General features: G+C 37.8%; 3 protein-coding genes across 3 annotated transcripts in view; 1 reads left to right on the forward strand and 2 right to left on the reverse strand.

Moving 5' to 3' along the window:
* Positions 1-12,259, reverse strand: part of LOC127860750 (peroxisomal trans-2-enoyl-CoA reductase-like) — an 83,019-nt gene extending 70,760 nt beyond the window's left edge. Inside the window, exons 1-6 of the mRNA XM_052399033.1 lie at positions 12,100-12,259; positions 9,860-9,996; positions 7,848-8,013; positions 7,322-7,403; positions 6,546-6,642; positions 845-952 (exon numbers count right to left, since the gene is read on the reverse strand). Of these exons, the coding sequence (XP_052254993.1) occupies positions 845-952; positions 6,546-6,642; positions 7,322-7,403; positions 7,848-8,013; positions 9,860-9,996; positions 12,100-12,235 (726 nt within the window). The 5' untranslated portion in view covers positions 12,236-12,259. The remainder of the gene's footprint in view (positions 1-844; positions 953-6,545; positions 6,643-7,321; positions 7,404-7,847; positions 8,014-9,859; positions 9,997-12,099) is intronic.
* Positions 1-21,285, reverse strand: part of LOC127860908 (uncharacterized) — a 345,694-nt gene that overhangs the window by 35,856 nt on the left and 288,553 nt on the right. The gene's annotated exons all lie outside the window — the stretch shown is intronic.
* LOC127860752 (ribulose-phosphate 3-epimerase-like) lies at positions 12,423-21,094 on the forward strand. Its single transcript, XM_052399035.1, has 5 exons — positions 12,423-12,699; positions 15,686-15,793; positions 16,862-16,996; positions 17,563-17,649; positions 19,589-21,094. Exons 1-5 carry the CDS (start codon positions 12,433-12,435, stop codon positions 19,709-19,711), a joined length of 720 nt encoding a protein of 239 aa, XP_052254995.1. The 5' UTR covers positions 12,423-12,432; the 3' UTR covers positions 19,712-21,094.

The following is a 21,285-nucleotide window of genomic DNA, read 5'->3' on the forward strand; positions in this document are numbered from 1 at the left end:
CACAGACACACAGACAGACAGACAGACAGACAGGACAGACACACAGACAGACAGACAGACAGACAGACAGACAGACAGACAGGACAAAAACATTATACCACCGATCTATCGATCCGGGGGCATAAAAAGCAATTAATGAATCAATATCTGAATAGTTTTATAAAAAAACTGGAATCAAAAACTTACAAAATTAAAAGCAAATGACAATGTTACTTGTTAACCAAAATACAGTCATGGCCAGGGATCATGCAAATACTCTGTAAGTGAAGCAGCTAGGGAAATGAAACTCCTTGGAAGCATAATGCTGGAAAATGGAAAGCAATCCTCAAACAACCATCATTAATATGCTGAACTTGGTAGTTCCAAAAGAAAACCAGCATATTTGAGCCGCGTCATGTGAAAATGAGTCTTATGCCATATGCCTTCACACAATATGGTCAAGAGCTACTGCTATTCTGTCTGAAATCAGGCAAGGTGTGGTGGTCTCATTAGCAGGTAAGGTAGTTCCTGAGAAATTTGCATGCTGGTCTGGAGCTATGATGGCAGCGTTTGGCATAAGCCCTATTATCGCATCACAAGGCTCATATATGCTGAATGTGAAACTTCCAAAGGGTTCTAACATAATTAATATGACCACATGATCATTATAGTTTAGACAGTCATAGTCAAATATTCCTTATATTGTTAGCAATCATATCATTATGCATACTGCCACATGTGTATAGAGTGTTCACCCATAATGCATGATGGTTATTTGAGATGAATGGTTCATTTTTAACATGAGCCATTTCACGTGATTTCATCTACTTGTACAAGGCTACATGTTTGCCTGGGATATCAGTACCTCCTCTACCCGCCCCAGGCGCTGGGCAGGAACCTTGGGGATGTAACTGTTGAAGATATCTGCAGAGCCGTAGTTGGCCGCAGCAGTTTCGGAGTAAATGGAGCTGCCCTAAATGTGATCAATATGGAAACAAATGTCAGAGTCACACTTAGGGAAAAGGGTATTAAAAGCATGAACGTAAAGTTTAATCCTAGATAAGCCTGTGCAGTCCACAAAGGCAAATCAGGGGCAACACTTTGTGCTTTTATGTTATTTTTCATTTAAGAAAGTCTCTTCTTAGCAAAGATCCAGTTTATCTGGAAAGTGTTATCATCTGGGACATGACTTACTTTACACACATGCATTAAACCCCCTGTTTCCAGAGTGATGCTCAAGTGTACTATGAAGGGAGAAACTATTTGAGATTTGATGTTATGCCATATGAGCATCATCATGTAAAATTCGGTTTTCTTACATATGCGCCACGCGTAGCTCCTGGTCATTTTGGTCAGGAGCTACCCTGTAATATAGTTACGCAAGGTTTTGTGGTCTCATCAGGCTGGTATGGAGCTATGCTGGCCGCATATGGCATAAGAGCCATTTTCGCATGATGAGGCTCATATTTCAGGGAGTTTCCTTTGTTAAGGTGTTTGATTTATTATGGTTTCTTTGATATCACTAATTGGCTGATACTTACTTAGCAATAGGTGTTGTGCATATACATAAAAACTTAATGTCCATGTAACCAATACATAATGATAAATGTGGTATCAAACACTTGCCCCATAGGCATATTAAATAACAAGCATATTTTAATTAAAGTATAATACACAAATTTTATTTAGCTTTCCCTACAGAACAATAATAGTAATACAAAGTATATCTGTAATAAAGATATTATTTCATACTCACACAGCACTTTCTTCACATAGGAATAACAATACAAACATCATTGGAAAAGGACATAAGATCATTAGCTTGGGAATTCTTCTCCTACTTCTATGTTCCTACCCGCGCTACTGAGTTCACCCTAACATATGTTCTTACCGGCGCTAGTGAGTTCACCCTAACATATGTTCTTACTGGCACTACCGAGTTCACCCTAACAGATGTTCTTACTGGCACTACCGAGTTCACCCTAACAGATGTTCTTACAGGCACTACCGAGTTCACCCTAACAGATGTTCTTACAGGTGCTACTGAGTTCACCCGAACAGATGTTCTTACAGGCACTACCGAGTTCACCCTAACAGATGTTCTTACCGGCGCTACTGAGTTCACCCTAACATATGTTCTTACCGGCGCTAGTGAGTTCACCCTAACAGATGTTCTTACTAGCACTACCGAGTTCACCCTAACAGATGTTCTTACCGGCGCTACTGAGTTCACCCTAACATATGTTCTTACCGGCGCTAGTGAGTTCACCCTAACAGATGTTCTTACTGGCACTACCGAGTTCACCCTATCATATGTTCTTACCGGCGCTAGTGAGTTCACCCGAACAGATGTTCTTACAGGCACTACCGAGTTCACCCAAACAGATGTTCTTACTGGCACAACTCAGTTCACTCTAACATATGTTCTTAACGGCGCTAGTGAGTTCACCCTAACAGATGTTCTTACAGGCGCTACCAAGTTCACCCTAACAGATGTTCTTACAGGCACGACCGAGTTCACCCTAACATATGTTCTTACCGGCGCTAGTGAGTTCACCCTAACAGATGTTCTTACTTGCACTACTGAGTTCACCCTAACAGATGTTCTTACAGGCACTACCGAGTTCACCCTAACATATGTTCTTACCGGCGCTAGTGAGTTCACCCTAACAGATGTTCTTACAGGCACTACTCAGTTCACCCTAACAGATGTTTTTACAGGCGCTACTGAGTTCACCCTAACAGATGTTCTTACAGGCACTACTGAGTTCAGCCTAACAGATGTTCTTACCGGCGCTAGTGAGTTCACCCTAACATATGTTCTTACTGGCACTACCAAGTTCACCCTAACAATGTTCTTACAGGCGCTACTGAGTTCACCCGAACAGATGTTCTTACCGGCACTACCAAGTTCACCCTAACAGATGTTCTTACAGGCACTACCGAGTTCACCCTAACAAATTTCTTACTGGCACTACCGAGTTCATCCTAACAGATGTTCTTACTGGCACGACCGTGTTCACCCTAACAGATATTCTTACTGGCGCTACTGAGTTCACCTTAACAGATGTTCTTACAAGCACTACTGAGTTCACCCTAACAGATGTTCTTACAGGCACTACCGAGTTCACCCTAACATATTTTCTTACTGGCACTACCGAGTTCACCCTAACAGATTTTCTAACTGGCACGACCGAGTTCACCCTAACATATGTTCTAACTGGCGCTAGTGAGTTCACCCTAACAGATGTTCTTACCGGCGCTAGTGAGTTCACCCTAACAGATGTTCTTACTTGCACTACCGAGTTCACCCTAACAGATGTTCTTACAGGCACTACCGAGTTCACCCTAACAGATGTTCTTACAGGCACTACTGAGTTCACCCTAACAGATGTTCTTACAGGCACTACTGAGTTCACCCTAACAGATGTTCTTACAGGCACTACTGAGTTCACCCTAACAGATGTTCTTACAGGCACTACTGAGTTCACCCTAACAGATGTTCTTACAGGCACTACCGAGTTCACCCTAACAGATATTCTTACTGGCACAACTCAGTTCACTCTAACATATGTTCTTAACGGCGCTAGTGAGTTCACCCTAACATATGTTCTTACAGGCGCTACCAAATTCACCCTAACAGATGTTCTTACAGGCGCTACTGAGTTCACCCTAACATATTTTCTTACCAGCGCTAGTGAGTTAACCCTAACAGATGTTCTTACTTGCACTACCGAGTTCACCCTAACAGATGTTCTTACAGGCACTACATAGTTCACCCAACAGATGTTCTTACAGGCACTACTGAGTTCACCCTAACAGATGTTCTTTTAGGCGCTACTGAGTTCACCCTAACAGACGTTCTTACAGGCATTAGTGAATTCACCCTAACAGATGTTCTTACTGGTCCTACTGAGTTCAGCCTAACAGATGTTCTTACAGGCACTACTGAGTTCACCCTAACATATGTTTCTACCGGCGCTAGTGAGTTCACCCTAACAGATGTTCTTACTTGCACTACCGAGTTCACCCTAACAGATGTTCTTACAGGCACTACTCAGTTCACCCTAACAGATGTTCTTACAGGCACTACTGAGTTCACCCTAACAGACGTTCTTACAGGCATTAGTGAATTCACCCTAACAGATGTTCTTACTGGTCCTACTGAGTTCAGCCTAACAGATGTTCTTACAGGCAATACTGAGTTCAGCCTAACAGATGTTCTTACTGGTCCTACTGAGTTAACCCTAACAGATGTTCTTACAGGCACTACTGAGTTCAGCCTAACAGATGTTCTTACCGGCGCTAGTGAGTTCACCCTAACATATGTTCTTACTGGCACTACCAAGTTCACCCTAACAGATGTTCTTACAGGCGCTACTGAGTTCACCCGAACAGATGTTCTTACCGGCACTACCAAGTTCACAATAACAGATGTTCTTACAGGCACTACCGAGTTCACCCTAACAAATTTCTTACTGGCACTACCGAGTTCACCCTAACAGATGTTCTTACTGGCACGACCGAGTTCACCCTAACAGATGTTCTTACTGGCGCTACTGAGTTCACCTTAACAGATGTTCTTACAAGCACTACCGAGTTCACCCTAACAGATGTGCTTACAGGCACTACCGAGTTCACCATAACATATTTTCTTACTGGCACTACCGAGTTCACCCTAACAGATGTTCTTACTGGCATGACTGAGTTCACCCTAACAGATGTTCTTACAGGCACTACTGAGTTCACCCTAACAGATGTTCTTACAGGTGCTACTGAGTTCACTCTAACAGATGTTCTTACAGGCACTACTGAGTTCACCCTAACAGATGTTCTTACAGGCACTACTGAGTTCACCCAAACAGATGTTCTTACTGGCGCTACCGAGTTCAGCCTAACAGATGTTCCTACCGGCACTACAGAGTTCATCCTAACAGATGTTCCTACAGGCGCTACTGAGTTCACCCGAACAGATGTTCTTACCGGCACTACTGCGTTCAACCTAACAGATGTGTTTACTGGCGCTACCGAAATCACCCTAACAGATGTTCTTACAGCTGCTACTGAGTTCAACCTAACAGATGTTCTTACCTGCGCTACTCAGTTCATCTTAACAGATGTTCCTTCCTGCGCTACTGAGTTCACCCTATCAGATGTTATTGCCGGCGCTACTGAGTTAAGCCAAACAGATGTTCCAACAGGAGCTACTGAGTTCACTCTAACAGACTTTCTTACTGGAGCTACTGAGTTCACCTTAACAGATGTTCCTACAGGCGCTACTGATTTCACACTTTCAGATGTTGTTACAGCTTCTACTGAGTTCACCGTAACAGACGTTCTTACTGGAGCTACCGAGTTTTCCCTCACAGATGTTCTTACCAGAGCTACTGAGTTCACCCTAACAGATGTTCTTAACGGAGGTACTGAGTTAACCCTAACAGATGTTCTTACCGGAGCTACTGAGTTCACCCTACCAAACATTCTTACCGGAGCTACTGAGTTCACCCTTACAGATGTTCTTACCGGAGCTACTGAGTTCACTCTTACAGACATTCTTACAGGCGCTACTGAGTTCACCCTAACAGATGTTCTTACCTGTGCTACTCAGTTCATCATAACAGATGTTTTTACTTGCGCTACTGAGTTCACCCTTACAGATGTTATTGCCGGCGCTACTGAGTTCACCCTAACAGATGTTCCAACAGGAGCTACTGAGTTCATCCTAACAGATGTTCTTACCTGCGCTACTCAGTTCATCCTAACAGATGTTTTTACTTGCGCTACTGAGTTCATCCTAACAGATATTCTTGCCGGCGCTACTGAGTTAACCCTATAAAATTTCTTACCGGAGCTACTCAGTTCATCCTAACAGATGTTTTTATCTGCGCTACTGAGTTCACCCTAAAAGATGTTCTTGCAGGCACTACTAAGTTCACCCTTACAGATGTTCTTACAGGCATTAGTGAATTCACCCTAACAGATGTTCTTACTGGCATGACTGAGTTCACCCTAACAGATGTTCTTACAGGCACTACTGAGTTCACCCTAACAGATGTTCTTGCAGACACTACCAAGTTCACCCTAACATATGTTCTTACAGGCACTACCGAGTTCAACCTAACAGATGTTCTTACTGGCACTACCGAGTTCACCCTAACAGATGTTCTTACAGGCACTACTGAGTTCACCCTAACAGATGTTCTTACCAGCCTTTCTGAGTTCACCCTAACAGATGTTCTTACAGGCACTACTGAGTTCACCCTAACAGATGTTCTTACCAGCCTTTCTGAGTTCACCCTAACAGATGTTCTTACCAGCCTTTCTGAGTTCACCCTAACAGATGTTCTTGCCGGTCTTACTGAGTTCACCCTAACAGATGTTCTTACCTGCCTTACTGAGTTCACCCTAACAGACGTTATTACCGGCCTTTCTGAGTTCTCCCTAACAGACGTTCTTACCGGCCTTTCTAAGTTCACCCTAACAGACGTCTTTACAGTAGCTACTGAGTTCAACCTAACAGATGTTCTTACAGTAGCTACTGAGTTCACCCTAACAGATGTTCTTACCGGTGCTACTGAGTTCACCCTGACTCCCTTGTCAGCCCACTCAATTGCCAGAGACTTGGTGAGATTGTCCACTGCAGCCCTTGCAGCTCCTGTGTGGCTGCAACAGAACATGAACATCTTATGACACAAGCATACACATATATACACATATCAATATTTAACCCTTTCCCACTCAGAAGCAAAGTGAAAATTGCTATGTTTAAACATCATAAAGCCACAACAGCCTGCGAGTGACTCGTAGTCTGTTTAGGTTTTATGCTGTGCTGCTCATCAGTTTCTTAGGGTTGGAAGTGAGGTCTTTTAAACTTGAATCTAGTAAGAAAGGCTTTTAGTTAAATGTTACTTTCTGAGGGACTACAAATTCGTCAAAATACATATTTAAGTGGTAAAGGGAAAGTTAAATCCTTCTTTAATCTTTATATAACATCCCCAGTCCACACCCGGGAAAAATAGATGCGATTGGTGTATTATACCCATTTGACTTTACCCTGTCTGTATTAATATACTGCTGTACAGAAAACCGGATGCAGAAGCAACTGTGACAGACAAAGGCAGATAATGAGTGGAGATTTGAGGCGCTCTCAGGAAAAAATCCAGTTTAGGCCCAAAGTGAGGTCCCTGATAAGCCTGTGCAGACTACACAGGCTAATCTGGGAGGACACTTGAGGCACATGCATTAAACCTCTTTTTCACAGAGAACGGCTCATACAGATATGAAAGTCTTTGAAACAGGACATAATTATGTGAAGTGTAAACTTAAAAACATCCCATCCTACCTCATCATGGGGAAGCCTTTCCACATGTCAGCTATGATGTTCACAATGACTCCTCCATGTTCCTCAAACCACTGTTTATAGGCTGAAAACAGAGGCAGTGGCACATTGCATAAAATTGATTGCTAGATGGCGAATGTACAAAATGATACATCTAGTAATGGCTCTTCTGAAGAAATTAACTTGAGAGTGCCTTTAAAAGTCTAAAAGACCATAGATCACTCACTTTAGTTACCATTAAAGCTTTTTCTTCGCTGCAAAACTGTTGTTGTTCAACACAAGTGCAATGTTTATGTAATAATGATGGACCACTTAAACCACTTCATAACAACTAGAATGTTCCCAATCTAATTATTTATTCAATTTGACCTAGTGAACCCACATGACACCACATGACCTATTTTTGAACTAGTCTTAGATCCCATTAGACTAAACTGCATAAGAATAATCATGGAAAACCAAAGTTGAGCAAGTGTTTTCATATAGAAGGATTTCTTCACAATAACTGCATAATTCTACTATTACATACCCTCCCGGCAACAGAGGAAGGTTCCAGTGAGGTTGGTCTCTATAACAGCATTCCAGCCTTTCAGACGTATGTCGGCTGCAGGGCTGGGAAACTGTCCACCGCCATTGTTGACGAGGAAGTCCAGCTTGCCAAATTTTGTCAGGGTTGTAGAGATAAGATTCTGAACCTAAAATGATATCACAGAACAATACTGAACACAAAGAACAATAATAAACATAAAGAACAATAATGGACAACAAGAGTGCCAAACTGTCACAAGATACGCCCGTTTTAAGACTTTGGACAACTTGATAACTTTACCATGACCCATATTTGAACTTGACCTACATATCATCTAGACACAACTTCTGACCAAAGTTGGTGAAGATCTGATGAAAACTACTTCAATTAGAGAGCAGACACCATGCTAAATGCTTGAAATGCACTACAGGACCTCGTGACCTAGTTTTTAACCTGGCAAGACCCATATTTGAACTTGACCTACATGTAGATATTGTCTAGACACAACTTCTGACCAAAGTTGGTGAAGATCGGATGAAAACTACTTCAATTAGAGAGCACTTGCTAAATGCTTGAAATGGTTTAAGTGACCCTGTGACCTAGTTTTTGACCTGGAATGACCCATATTCCAACTTGACCTAAATACTGTCTAGATACAACTTCTGACCAAGTTTGGTGAAGATTGGATGAAAACTACTTCAATTAGAGAGTGGACACCATGCTAAATGCTTGAAATGCACTAAGTGACCCTGTGACCTAGTTTTTGACCCAGCATGACCCATATTCGAACTTGACCTAGATATTGTCTAGATACAACTTCTGACCAAGTTTGGTGAAGATCGGATGAATACAATTTGAATTAGAGTCCGGACAAAGTGGCGCCGTTGAAAATGCACTAATTGACCCTATGACCTAGTTTTTGACCCGGCATGACCCATATTCGAACTTGGCCTATATATCAACTAGATGCAACTGCTGACCAAGTTTGGTGAAGATCGGATGAATACAATTTGAAATAGAGTCCGGACAAAGTGGCCCCTTTGAAAATGCACTTATTGACCCTATGACCTAGTTTTTGACCCGGCATGACCCATATTCGAACTTGGCCTAGATATCAACTAGATGCAACTGCTGACCAAGTTTGGTGAAGATCGGATGAATACAATTTGAATTAGAGTCCGGACAAAGTGATGCCTTCCGCCCGCCGCCCGCCGCCCGCCAAGGGGTTTCACATAATACGTCCCGTATTTATACGGGCGTATAAAAAGAACAAAAATGAACACAAAGAACAATAGTACACACACAGAATAATAATTAACACATAAAACTTTTCTTTTTCTTCTTAAATGAACTTTTTTGAACACATTTATTCATGGATTTCTGATTTTGGAAAAAAAACAGGAATTTGCCACGAACATTTTCGAAATGTTTGAGTTAAATTTGTGAATATGTAAGCCCTAGAAATCAACAACAATTAATTTCCCACAAATAGCAATGATTTAATTATTTTATAGTATTAACAAAGTAAACTTTTGTACCAAAAGAAACAACAACATGAAGATTTTCTTAAAGGTTTGGTGTCCCATTAGCAGACAGCATAGCTCTTGATCAGTCTGTGCAATGCGCAGACTAGTCTGGAGATACGCTGGGCACATACATGTATGGCACAAGACCAAATTTTGCCTGACCCTGCTCATATCATAATGCTTATTAAGATGTTCACATACAGGTGAAATGTACATAAAATACAACATTCATCTCTGTGAGCATTAACCATAAATCTATAAGCTAACTTCACATTTTATTAAAAAGAAATTAGAGTTGAAATATATCTGAGCCTTGCTCTGTGAAAAGGGGATTAAATTGCCGTGTGTAGAGTGTCGTCCCTGATTAGCACTGTGCAGTCTGCACAGGCTAATCAGGGACGACACTTTCCGCTGACACTGGATTTTGCTCAGAAAATACTTTCTTTGAAAGAAAAATATGGACAGTTATATATAGGAACTCTGTACCTGCTCCTCATTTCTGATGTTACACTGCATGTGTTCCAGGCGTACACGACTGTTGTAGGGTTTAATGTCATTTCTTATTTGATCTGCAGAATGTGCCAATCTCTCTATATTTCTGGATGCTATCATTACATTGCAACCTGAAACAGAATGAACTCTTTTTTGATATTTAAAGTGTTTTCCTGTGAATATTACCTATAAAAAAGTATCTTAATAATTGTTATGGGAAAAATGTTGGACACATGCCCTCCCAATGTTTTTAGGGGAGGCAGAAATACGGCATATGGCCCATATGCCCTACAGTTTATTAATATTTTCAAACCAACTACTAGGACCCTAGAACATGCAATCTCCCATTGTTACAAATTTGCATCAAAATTCTAAGTATTTTTCTTATGATCTCCATATAAACTAATGATAAAACACTCAAAGGACTTTTTCTGCTACAGTAAATACACCAGCACAATTAATAAAGATTCAACAAACACAATCGAGTGTCAGTAATCCAACTCCCAGCAATTGACCCTCCGGGTTGCTGGGTGTTGGTTTTTTTAATGTAAATTTGGCAGCACTTAAATCATTAACAAGGGTTTCACTGGATCAAACAAAATTGTCGCAACCTATACATGTCTGTATATCAGACCCTTTTAATATAGTCAATGACATTAATATAAAACAGTATATAAAATTATTATTATTGTCCGGTATTACATTTATGTCTTTGACTTTATAGATAATTTATGAAGTATATAAACACATAAATTTCAAGATTACCTTTATAAGTCTTAATAAGCTTTATTTTTATACATAAATTATTAACAAATTGCACAGTTCAAGTTTTACTTGAATTCTCTTAGCTTTTATTTTTTATACATAAAAATATTTGAAATTGTACAGTTCAAGTTTTACTTGAATTCTCTTAGCTTTTATGAGTACATATGTACTGGTACAGCTCAGAGTTCTTCCTGATAAAGCCATAGGCAAGGCTTTGAACATGCCAAATAGGCAGAATGTCACAAATTCAACAAAAGTTCAAATTACAAAGTCATTATCGTTTAAAATTTAAATACCTATTTATAAAATTGTAGCTTAATATCATCTGCAAATGTTGGCCATACAAAAATTGGCCTTATTTCAACCGCTTAAGAATAACAAACTGACAAATTGGACGAAATCGACAGTTTTCGCCCGGTAAGACAAAAACCTGCACTCCAATCTAACCATAAGAATCCTTGTAAATACTATCACAATTTATCGCTTAACATTGATGAAAAGGAGTTAAATAAACAACTTACCCCTAAAAACTAATTCCAAAAGTTTATATTTTCTTTGCAACAACTGTTTTAACCCTATTTTATTTACTTGAAAACGAAAGTCGCCATTAATGCTCTTGAACCCAGCTTAGCAGAGAATTACACTGACAGAGCCAGGCACAATCAACAACAACAACGATGCTTTGACAAATGGCAACCGCTGATTATTTTCATGTTTGGATGTAACTAAATCAAAAATACTAACTCGTTCTGATTGTATTTTGAATAAGTTTTTAGGGGTAAGTTGTTTATTTACCACTTTTTCATCAATGTAAAGAGATAAATTGTGATAGTATTGTTTGTAAGCACGCATTTACACGAAGGGTTATGGTTAGATCGGAGTGCGGGTTTTTATCTAACCTAGCAAAAACTGTTGATTTCGTCCGATTTTTCAGTTTGTTATTCTTAAACGGTTGAAATGATGCCAATTTTTTTTTTTTGGCCAACGTTTGCAAATGATATTAAGCTACAATTTTATATATATAGGTTTATAAATTTTAAACTATAATGACTTTGTAATTTGCACTTTTGTTGAATTTGTGACATTCTGCCTATTTGGCATGTTCAACCCCTTGTCTATATATTATATATCATATATGATTTTTTTGTTGTGCCGTGTCCATATGGATAAAGCCTCATTTCATGTAAAAAATTGTGTCGCGGGTGTGTTTATAAAACTATAACTAGTGTACAACAGGGGCCAGTGTCAATGCTGGAAAACAACTCAGCAACATATGACTTAGCGGGGTCAATCATACAATCTGAAAGGGTGTATGTCCTGGAATACGTGTCCGGACCGCTATGGGCCTTTGCTGTTTTGTAAACTTACATTCTACTTCTTGAACTTTGCAAACAACATGAAACTATGTATCGCTATACATAATAATGAATTCATATTATATTAATGATTATTAGAATAGTCTCAAATACCCAAAAATAGCAGTTCTTGTGTTATTGCTTTTCCTATTCCGGTTCCGCCACCTGTCACAATTGCAACTTTGTCTTTGAAGAGACTGGGACGAAATACACTGCTTATTTTCGTGGAAGCTGCCATTTTGCTGGTCATGTGACTAAAAGATGGATTGATTTTCGTAATTAATACAAGTATCGTTGTAAATGCAATAAACATTGAATAGACTGTATATCAATAAATATTACATTAAAAAAAGAATACTTTCCCTCATTTTATGAAACAGTAAAACGTGCTTTAAATCAATAAAATAATCGGTTATACCATAGTTTTCTGGGTGAAAATCAAGTTGAATGCTTGATCACGTGATTCTCAAAATGGCGAGCGGCAGTTGTTGTCTCGTGAAAATCGGTCCATCAATTTTAAATTCGGATTTATCCAACTTAGCTTCCGAATGTCAGCGCATGATGGACGCCGGTGCAGATTATTTACACCTGGATGTGATGGATGGACATTTTGTCCCCAATCTTACGTTTGGGCATCCAGTCGTAAAGTGTTTGAGACCAAAACTGCCCGATGTTTTCTTCGACATGCATATGATGGTTGCCAAACCTGAACAGGTAAAATATAACCATGTCTTGGCCTGTTAGTATAGTGTGATTGAGATGATGGATGAACATGCAAGGTAAAGTTCACCTGGGATGGGTATCAAACCCACAAGGCACAAATACATTAGAATCTATAGCGCTGTACAAATTGAAATTATTAGGTCACAGGTTCTTACCGGCAGCAGCCCACTCTCAACTTGTAAAGTTTAGAGTTTAAGCCATACAGTAGGGCGTAGACACATTTTTCCTCTCACAGTGTTGTTTTTTTTTCACCTATAGGGAAATGGGGGCAGGGCACGTCCAAACGGGAAAAATGTGTTGTTTTTTTAGAAAAAGGGGAAAAAAAAATCCCTCTTTTATATGTAATGATATTTATTATATGAATACACATGTATGTATGAATGTCATGTTCACAGCTACTCCTATAAATATGAGGTCGATTTACAGCGGGGTAGCTTACGTCTAATTATTTGGACTAGTTCACAGCTGAATGTCTCTGTCCTTTTTCTTAAATATATATCAATGATTTTTTCAACATTAGTTTCAGACAGTTCAGCCTTCATGCACAGTCTTAATTTTCCTAGCATTTTGAGTCTAATTGGGATTTTTTAAATCGAAAAAAAATGGCAAATTTGAGATTTTTTTATCAATAAAATGGACCAAATTTGAATGTTTTTATCACCAAATATTGACACAATATAGATACATGCACATCAGGGGTTTTACTAGCCATTTTGGGAAATAAATGCAATTCATATGAAAAGTCAACTGATTTGGGAAAAACTAATTTAATATAACTCTTTATATACTTTGTTAGTTGTTTATGAAATAAATTTGAGATATATTTATCATTTGACAGTTCTTTCTAAAAAAAAAATAATTTTTTTTTATAGGGGATTTTATCTACAAAAGTGGGGAAAAATATATATTCTTTATTAAGGGGAATGGGGCAGAGTATTGGCCCCGATATTGCCATAAAAAATACTGTCTCATGTTTTAGGTTTATCATTTAATGTCATGAGTACGAGGACGTATTCATATTATTTGCAGAACCAGCTAAATATTAAATTTGTGTGAAACTAACATTGTGCTGGTGTTCCAGCAGAGCTTTACAAGTGTATGAGTGTATGTAAAGTTCTTTTTATATAGACAATATTGTCCAACTGTCAACTATCACAACACGTTCTCCAACAAGGAATATAAGCAATTTAACACTAAACACAGCCAGATACGAAATGCTAGTTGATCAATTTTCACCACAATTTCAATTAACACCGTTACTCAGCATTAAGTGTCTTGATATCTACTGAAATCATTAAAGTTACTGTACAAGATATTGGTACACTGCAAGCATCCAAAGTTCTGTACACTGCAACCGTATAAAGTAATAACCACTGCAAGCATAAAAGGTACATGTACATCATACATAACATGTATTGCATCATTACTGCACACTTCAAGCAAAGGAGTGTATTGGAAATGTATGTACAGTACAATACAAACATACCAGAAGGTATTGCACCATTTCAGTTTCATAAAATTGACAAGAAACATTATATTAATAAATTTATAATTAATTGAAATACATTCATAGTGGTATTGTTTGAAGGATTGGCCTGTATGTGCACATGCAGGGGCCTGCTTTCTGGATTTTTGTGTGCCTAATAATAATTTTAACTCAATTTTTATTTGAATTGCAACTTACAAAGTATGTAAGTGTAATAAATATAAAAAGTATAATAAATACAATTTTGTTTGTATAAATTTTATTTGAATTATAATGGAGAGTTGTATTGAATTTGTTTTTTCAAAATCGGTCGACTTTTTGCTCGAAAGAATTCCCAATGGACAAAATTGCATTTTCCCCAAAATTGACAGGAAAAGGCCTGTTTGTTCAAATACTGATAGTCAATAGGATTGGGATATTTTAAAATATGAAGAGTTTCGGTGACCCATTTAATCTTCAACAAAGTTCAGAACTGTAAATCTGTTAAATAAATAAGTAAATGATGACGCGTTTAAATTGAAATTTAATACTAGACCTAGGTAAATTTATAGCAAATTTAGGTGTAAGTAAAATTGATCCTTTCTGTTAAAAAATAAATGATGTTTGGATACATGTAGTGAGATGTTTTTATTCAATTAGGAGCATATAAAAAGTAGCATTTAATTACTGAATTATTATCACAGCAAGCTTTGGTTACACATTGTTCTTTTTTTAATTATTGGAATAAAACGAAATGTATTTTACATTAGAAAAATCAATGGGGCCCAATTAAAGCTCACCCATTCTGTGACATATTACTGACTCATAAAACAAAAAACTGAAATTCACTCCATGTTTATTGTCCCCTACCGGTGAAACCGGAGGGGACTTATGGTTTGCACTCTGTCTGTCTGTCAGTCTGTCTGTCAGTCCGTCACAATTTTCTGGATCCTGCGATAACTTTAAAAGTTCTTCATATTTTTTCATGAAACTTTAAACATGGATTGATGGCAATATGGAGATTATGCATGTCGTTTCATTTTGTTCCTATGTAAAAAATTCTGGTTGCTATGGCAACAAATGAATTTTTTTTTACTGACAATGGTGGAGTTTCACCGGTAGGGGACGGTCCATATTGCTTGGCAATCTCTTGTTTATCACAAAATTCATGACACTGGTTCATCTTTTCTGTTACTTAAATATAAGTAATACAATTCAGGCACTGGTAATATAACATCTTACAGACAAGTACCTTATACTTTTTATTGATTGAAATTTACAAAAATTATCATTTTAAATGACATTAAAATAAAACTATAGTGTAAGTTGTTAACCCTTTGCATGCTGGGAAATTTGTCGTGTGCTAAAATGTCTTCTGCTGAATAGCAAACAGTTTGGATCCTGATGAGACTCCACGTTCTGTGGCCTCTCATCTGGATCCAAACTGTTTGCAAAGGCCTTAAAAATTCAGTTCCAGCACTGAAAGAGTTAATTTACTTGTGTACATTTCAGTGGATAGAGGAAATGCAGGCAGCCGGAGCTAGTCAGTACACCTTTCACTACGAGGCTACAGAAGACCCAAAAACTTGCATCCGAAAAATAAAGGAGGCTGGAATGAAGGTGTATATTCTTGTGTATTGTTACTGTATTTATGTGGCATAATTTTTATGCTCCCGCCAAAAAATTTGGGGGGGAGCATATAGTCGCGGCTTTGTCTGTCCGTCCGTCCGTGCACAATTTTTGTCAGGGCTATTTCTCAGCAACTAATGACCAGATTTCAATTAAACTTTATGGGAAGCTTCACTACCAAGAGGAGATGTGCGTATTATCAGCCGGTTCTGGTCGGATGATTTTTCACAGAGTTATGGCCCTTTGAAATTTTCTATAACTGTACATATAGTGCAATTCTTGTCCAGGCTTTTTCTCCCCAACTACTGACTGGACTTCAATGAAGCTTTATTGGAAGCTTAACTACCTTGAGGAGATGCACATGTTTTTAGTGGGTTCTGGTTAGATGATTTATTTAAAGAGTTATGGCCCTTTGAAATTTTATGTTGCTAAACCATCCATCCTATTATTTTGTCCAAAGTTATGCCCCTCAAGACGTTTCTTTTTATCTGAATACATAGTGCAATATTGTGACAAGAAAAACCTTTGTGAAGCATCACCCGTCTCCGAAGGTTTCTTGTTTCATCACTGTTTATGTAAAATGTTCATTTTAATCTCATATTATTGTCAATTACTCATGGTTTAATGTATCGAAAAATAAAGGAGGCTGGAATGAAGGTGTATATTTTTGTGCATTGTTACTGTATTTATGTGGCCATATATGTTGTCATCACTGTTATGTAAAATGTTCATTTTAATCTCATATTATTGTCAAATACTCATGGTTTATGTATACATTTAAAAAAAGTCAATGCAAGCTGCAATTGGTAATATGCATCTATTATATGCTCTTATGAGTTGTTCAAACCCTTTACACACTACTAGAGTAAAACATAACAACTGGGTTTTCACTAAGGACATGTATGACAGACTCTTATATTTCTTTAGCTGTTGTCTTTTCATAATTTGTTAGACAGATTAAACAAAACACATTCACATGCATTCTTAAACAAGTAACTATCATTTTCAATTATGTGGAGTTGTTGGCAGCTTTCATTCATTGTAGTTGTATCATTCCAGGCTGGTATAGGTATTAAACCAAAGACCCCAGTGGAAGTTTTGGACCCATTTATTGACCTGGTGGACATGGTGCTCATAATGACAGTGGAACCTGGATTTGGGGGTCAAAAATTCATGGGAGACATGATGCCAAAGGTGCCATCTCACAGTCACTGTTTGGTTTTAAGTTACTTAGTTATTTGCATGCATGCATTTTTGTATACCAGTTGACTGTTTTGCATGCTTTTGGAAGAATGGATAGAATTCTTTGGGTAAATATCACTTAAAGTGTGATGAAAACGAATTTAAAGTTTGTTGAATTTATTTTTGTAGAAAAATGGTATGGTAATTTCAATTCTGTGTGAAAATTGCATAGTTTAACCCTTTCAGTGCTGGAACGGAATTTTAAAGGCCTTTGCAAACAGTTTGGATCCAGATGAGACGCCACAGAATGTGGAGTTTCATCAGGATCCCAACTGTTTGCTATTCTGAAAGTATTCTTTGAAAAAAATCAAAGAAAATGCTTATTTTAGAAATTCAGCAGACAACATTTTTGCAGACGACAAATTTCCCAGCATGCAAAGTGTTAACAAGCTTTAAAATGGTTTGAAGGTGGATTCTTAGTTGAGACACTGTTGTCTGCTTTATGAGTTAAACTACATGTCAAAAGTAGAAATATCAGGACGAGGTGTCCTATTATTGTTAAACCAAATGTGTTTCAGATTGCGTACCTAAGAGAGCACTTTGGTCAAATTGACATTGAAGTAGATGGAGGTGTGGGTCCAGCCACCATACAACAGTGTGCAGATGTACGTAGTGCTGGTGCACCTTTGTATTTAATTTTCACTTCTATGCAACAGTACTTATAATGTTGAAGCCAATGACAGAATCTTGGCAAGTTCATTTGCTGTTTATTGTAAGAATTTACGGTAATGGCACATGCCATAACAATTTGCTCTTTAAGGATATTACCCTATACACGTTGAGATGTATTGCTTTAATGAAGTTCCTTTAAAAAATAAGTAAAAGCAGACCCTACATTGCAAAGATCATTACAAGAACCTGGGTGTTGACCATGCCCTACAAGCTGCCCCTCTGGGCAAGAAATCAGGAATGTTTGTATGAATATAAAGGAAAGAGGGGTATACAGGCATTGCCATGCATATCTGTCTGTGTGTCCATAGACACATATTTGTCCGCAGAAGTTTGCCTTGTCAATGTTCGGCTCTTATCCTTTATAGATGCAACATTTTTTATCCAATCTTGATGAAATATGATCGAGATGTTTATATAGACTACACTGCAACTCCAATATATCGCGGTTGAAGGGGTCCAAAGATCGCGACCGTGATATATCCGGCGCGCGATATAAATTGTCAGTTTATGTATGCACGTATATGTATACATTAGCATCATTATGCAATCTCAAAACACGCTATTTACCAACCTTATTCAAGTTTGTGTTATATCCATATGTCATTAATTGGTATAACACAAAACATTATTCCATGTGAGTTGTATCAAATGCGTATAATTAAATTTTTAATCCGAAAAAACATTGCCGAGTTTTATTGTTCAAGAAAGCATGCACAAATTAGACCCATGTACAAAATGACGTCATTCATTTCTCATGAAAAGCATGCACAGCATGGGGTTTAATAGTAGAGCATTGTGACTAACTGATCTATATTGTATACTGTATCTTACGCACACAGATTGTTGAGATAGGTCAGTATTGACTTGTGACATTTACTGTTATAATTGTGTACACCTTCATGTGTGCACTGGTGCGTTTCGGCAGTTCAAAGCAAATTCAATAGAGAATTGTAACACCCGAAATGACCTGTCATGTTTGACAAATGGGTCTTTTGTTTATCGCAGTACACAGGTGTTAATGTGATGTACAATGTAAGCAAACAATCTGGTCAAAACTGGATTATGACTGTTGGATTAAAGTTGGTGAAAAAAAGGGAAAAATACTTGCTTGAAACGGATTTTAATGCATCAAATTCTCAGATAAAAACATTTTATTTAAGGATTATGCTCGTCAGATTTTTGGGAGCCATAGCCGATTCGCGATATATTGGACAACGCGATATAACGGACCGTGATATATTGGAGTTGCAGTGTATATGGAGACCAAGTTCAATAATGTAATGTGCCTTTAAAAAGTCATCAGGTTGAATGTTAGAAAAACCTTGTTACCACTGTTCAGATATCATTTATGACTCAATATTCATGAAATTCAATGAGAATGTTTACTTTGAGTAAATCTAGGCTGATTTAATATCTGGGTTGGGTGGGTCCAAAAACTAGGTCACCAGGTCAAATCTTAAAACAACTGTACCACTGTTAAGGAACATTAATGGCTCAATCTTGATGAAACTTGGTCAGTACATGTGTATGTTTATCTTGAGATTTTCTAATCTGAGGTTGAATTTGGGTTGAGTGTTTTCAAAACTAGGTAATCAGGTTGGATCTAAGAAAATGTTGCAAGTTCTAGTTTGAATATAGTTAAAAGATCCTGTTTGAAATTTATTGTATTTTACACATTTACAGTGTCAAATAAATAAATTTTGACTAGAAAACCATGGCTTCAAGAATTAGAGTATAAATGCCAAGAAATCGGCAAATTCTTACTTACAAATAATCACCACACATCATACAGGTTACCAACATGAATGTGACTCCTACTTCTTGTAAGCAGAATCAAAGTATTATTTGTGACACCCTATTGTATGTTTTCAGGCAGGTGCCAACATGATAGTGTCTGGCAGTGCTTTGATCAACAGTGAGAACCCCCGGGAGACGATCAGGTACATGAGGACTGTAGTGGAGGAGGCGATACAGAGGTCCCAGCTCGAGAGATAGCACAAACTTGAATCTGGAATAGACACTTGCACTTGCTTGAATTATTATCTGAAGTGTTGCTTACTTGAACAATTCAGGGAAAACCAGGAGGAATAACTGTTGCTCAAGTCGACAAGATCATGATTTACTTTAACCCATTTAAGCCTTGTGGACTCTCACATCTTTCTATACTGGATCAATTTATTATCAAAATTAGGGATTTCAAGTATACTTATTTCTATATTTAGAATATTCTTACAGAAATTCCTTTAAGCAACCAGGGTAGACCCAGATGAGACGCCGCATGATGCGGCGTCTCATCTGGGTCTACGCTGTTTGCCAAGGCCTTTTTTCTATACGTTAGGCATAAATGGGTTAAACCCATGTATTGAAGCATGATTGCATCAACAGCCTAAGGCTTATTGAGATGCTCTCGAGTCACATCATGATTTCAAGCTTAGTCTTTAATTTAACCAATCTAAATAGTTTTATCAGTTTTTAATAACATTAATTTTTATTTCCCCCACCACTATTGTGGGGGACATATTGTTTTTGCCCTGTCTGTTGGTTTGTTGCTTTGTGTGTTTGTTTGTTTCCGTCAAACTTTAACATTTGCCATAACTTTTGCAAAATGGAAGATAGCAACTTCATATTTGGCATGCATGTGTATCTCATGGAGCTGCACATTTTGAGTGGTGAAAGGTCAAGGCCATCCTTCAAGGTCAAAGGTCAAATATATGGGTCAAAATCACTCATTTAATGTACACTTTTGCAATATTGAAGATAGCAACTTGATATTTGGCATGCATGTGTATCTAATGAGGCTGCACATTTTGAGTGGTGAAAGGTCAAGGTCATCCTTCAAGGTCAAAGGTCATTCAAATATATGGGGACATAGTGTTTCACAAACCCATCTTGTTTATATTTATTTTGAAGAATAAGATATTCATTCCTACTGGTTAAAAAAATAGATAAATAATATTTTTTATGTAAATATATGTTTATGTCCCCTAAGAAGGTCTTAAATAGTTTTTACAGCTTGTGCTTTAATTTTGTAGAGTAAGATCTTTCATTATCGTTGTTTAAGAAATTGGATAAATACTATTTTTAATTCTCGAACTACTTGTTTCATACAAGCTCAAGACAACGAGCATTAATATCGAAGCCCATTGATTTCATGTTGAACTGCTGAGTAAAAGCTTGTATGAACTCCTGTTAGTAAGCCCTGTGACATGCATAAACCTACACATAATGAAGTTTGCTTATGTTAAATCCATACTTGTTGAAGTAATGAAGTATGTCCTTGTGATCCCCAGTATGTGGTATATATTTACTAATCAGATTTTGTGATTTTGTAACACTGTTTAGAATCTTTTATGGAGCCTTTTAAAAGATGTAATTATTGTTTTGTGTTTTCATTTTTAGCTCACCTGAGCAATAGCTCGGGGTGAGCTATTGTGATCACTCACCGTCTGGCGTCCGTCCGTCTGTCTGTCTGTAAACAATTTGTAAACTTCTTCTTCTACTTAACCATTGAGCCAATTTCAACTAAATTTCATGTGGAGCATCCCTAGGTCATGGGACAAAAGAATTGT

The sequence above is a fragment of the Dreissena polymorpha genome, chromosome 15 (genome assembly GCF_020536995.1).
Source record: "Dreissena polymorpha isolate Duluth1 chromosome 15, UMN_Dpol_1.0, whole genome shotgun sequence".
Taxonomy (NCBI): Eukaryota; Metazoa; Mollusca; class Bivalvia; order Myida; family Dreissenidae; genus Dreissena; species Dreissena polymorpha.

What these genes read in the sequence shown, in the direction of transcription:
- LOC127860752 (XM_052399035.1), top strand. Translation starts at nt 12,433, where the DNA reads ATGCTTGATCACGTGATTCTCAAAATGGCGAGCGGCAGTTGTTGTCTC. An exon ending in TGGGAGACATGATGCCAAAG is followed by an intron (nt 16,997 to 17,562) that starts GTGCCATCTCAC and finishes AATGTGTTTCAG; the next exon opens with ATTGCGTACCTAAGAGAGCA. An exon ending in CCATACAACAGTGTGCAGAT is followed by an intron (nt 17,650 to 19,588) that starts GTACGTAGTGCT and finishes GTATGTTTTCAG; the next exon opens with GCAGGTGCCAACATGATAGT.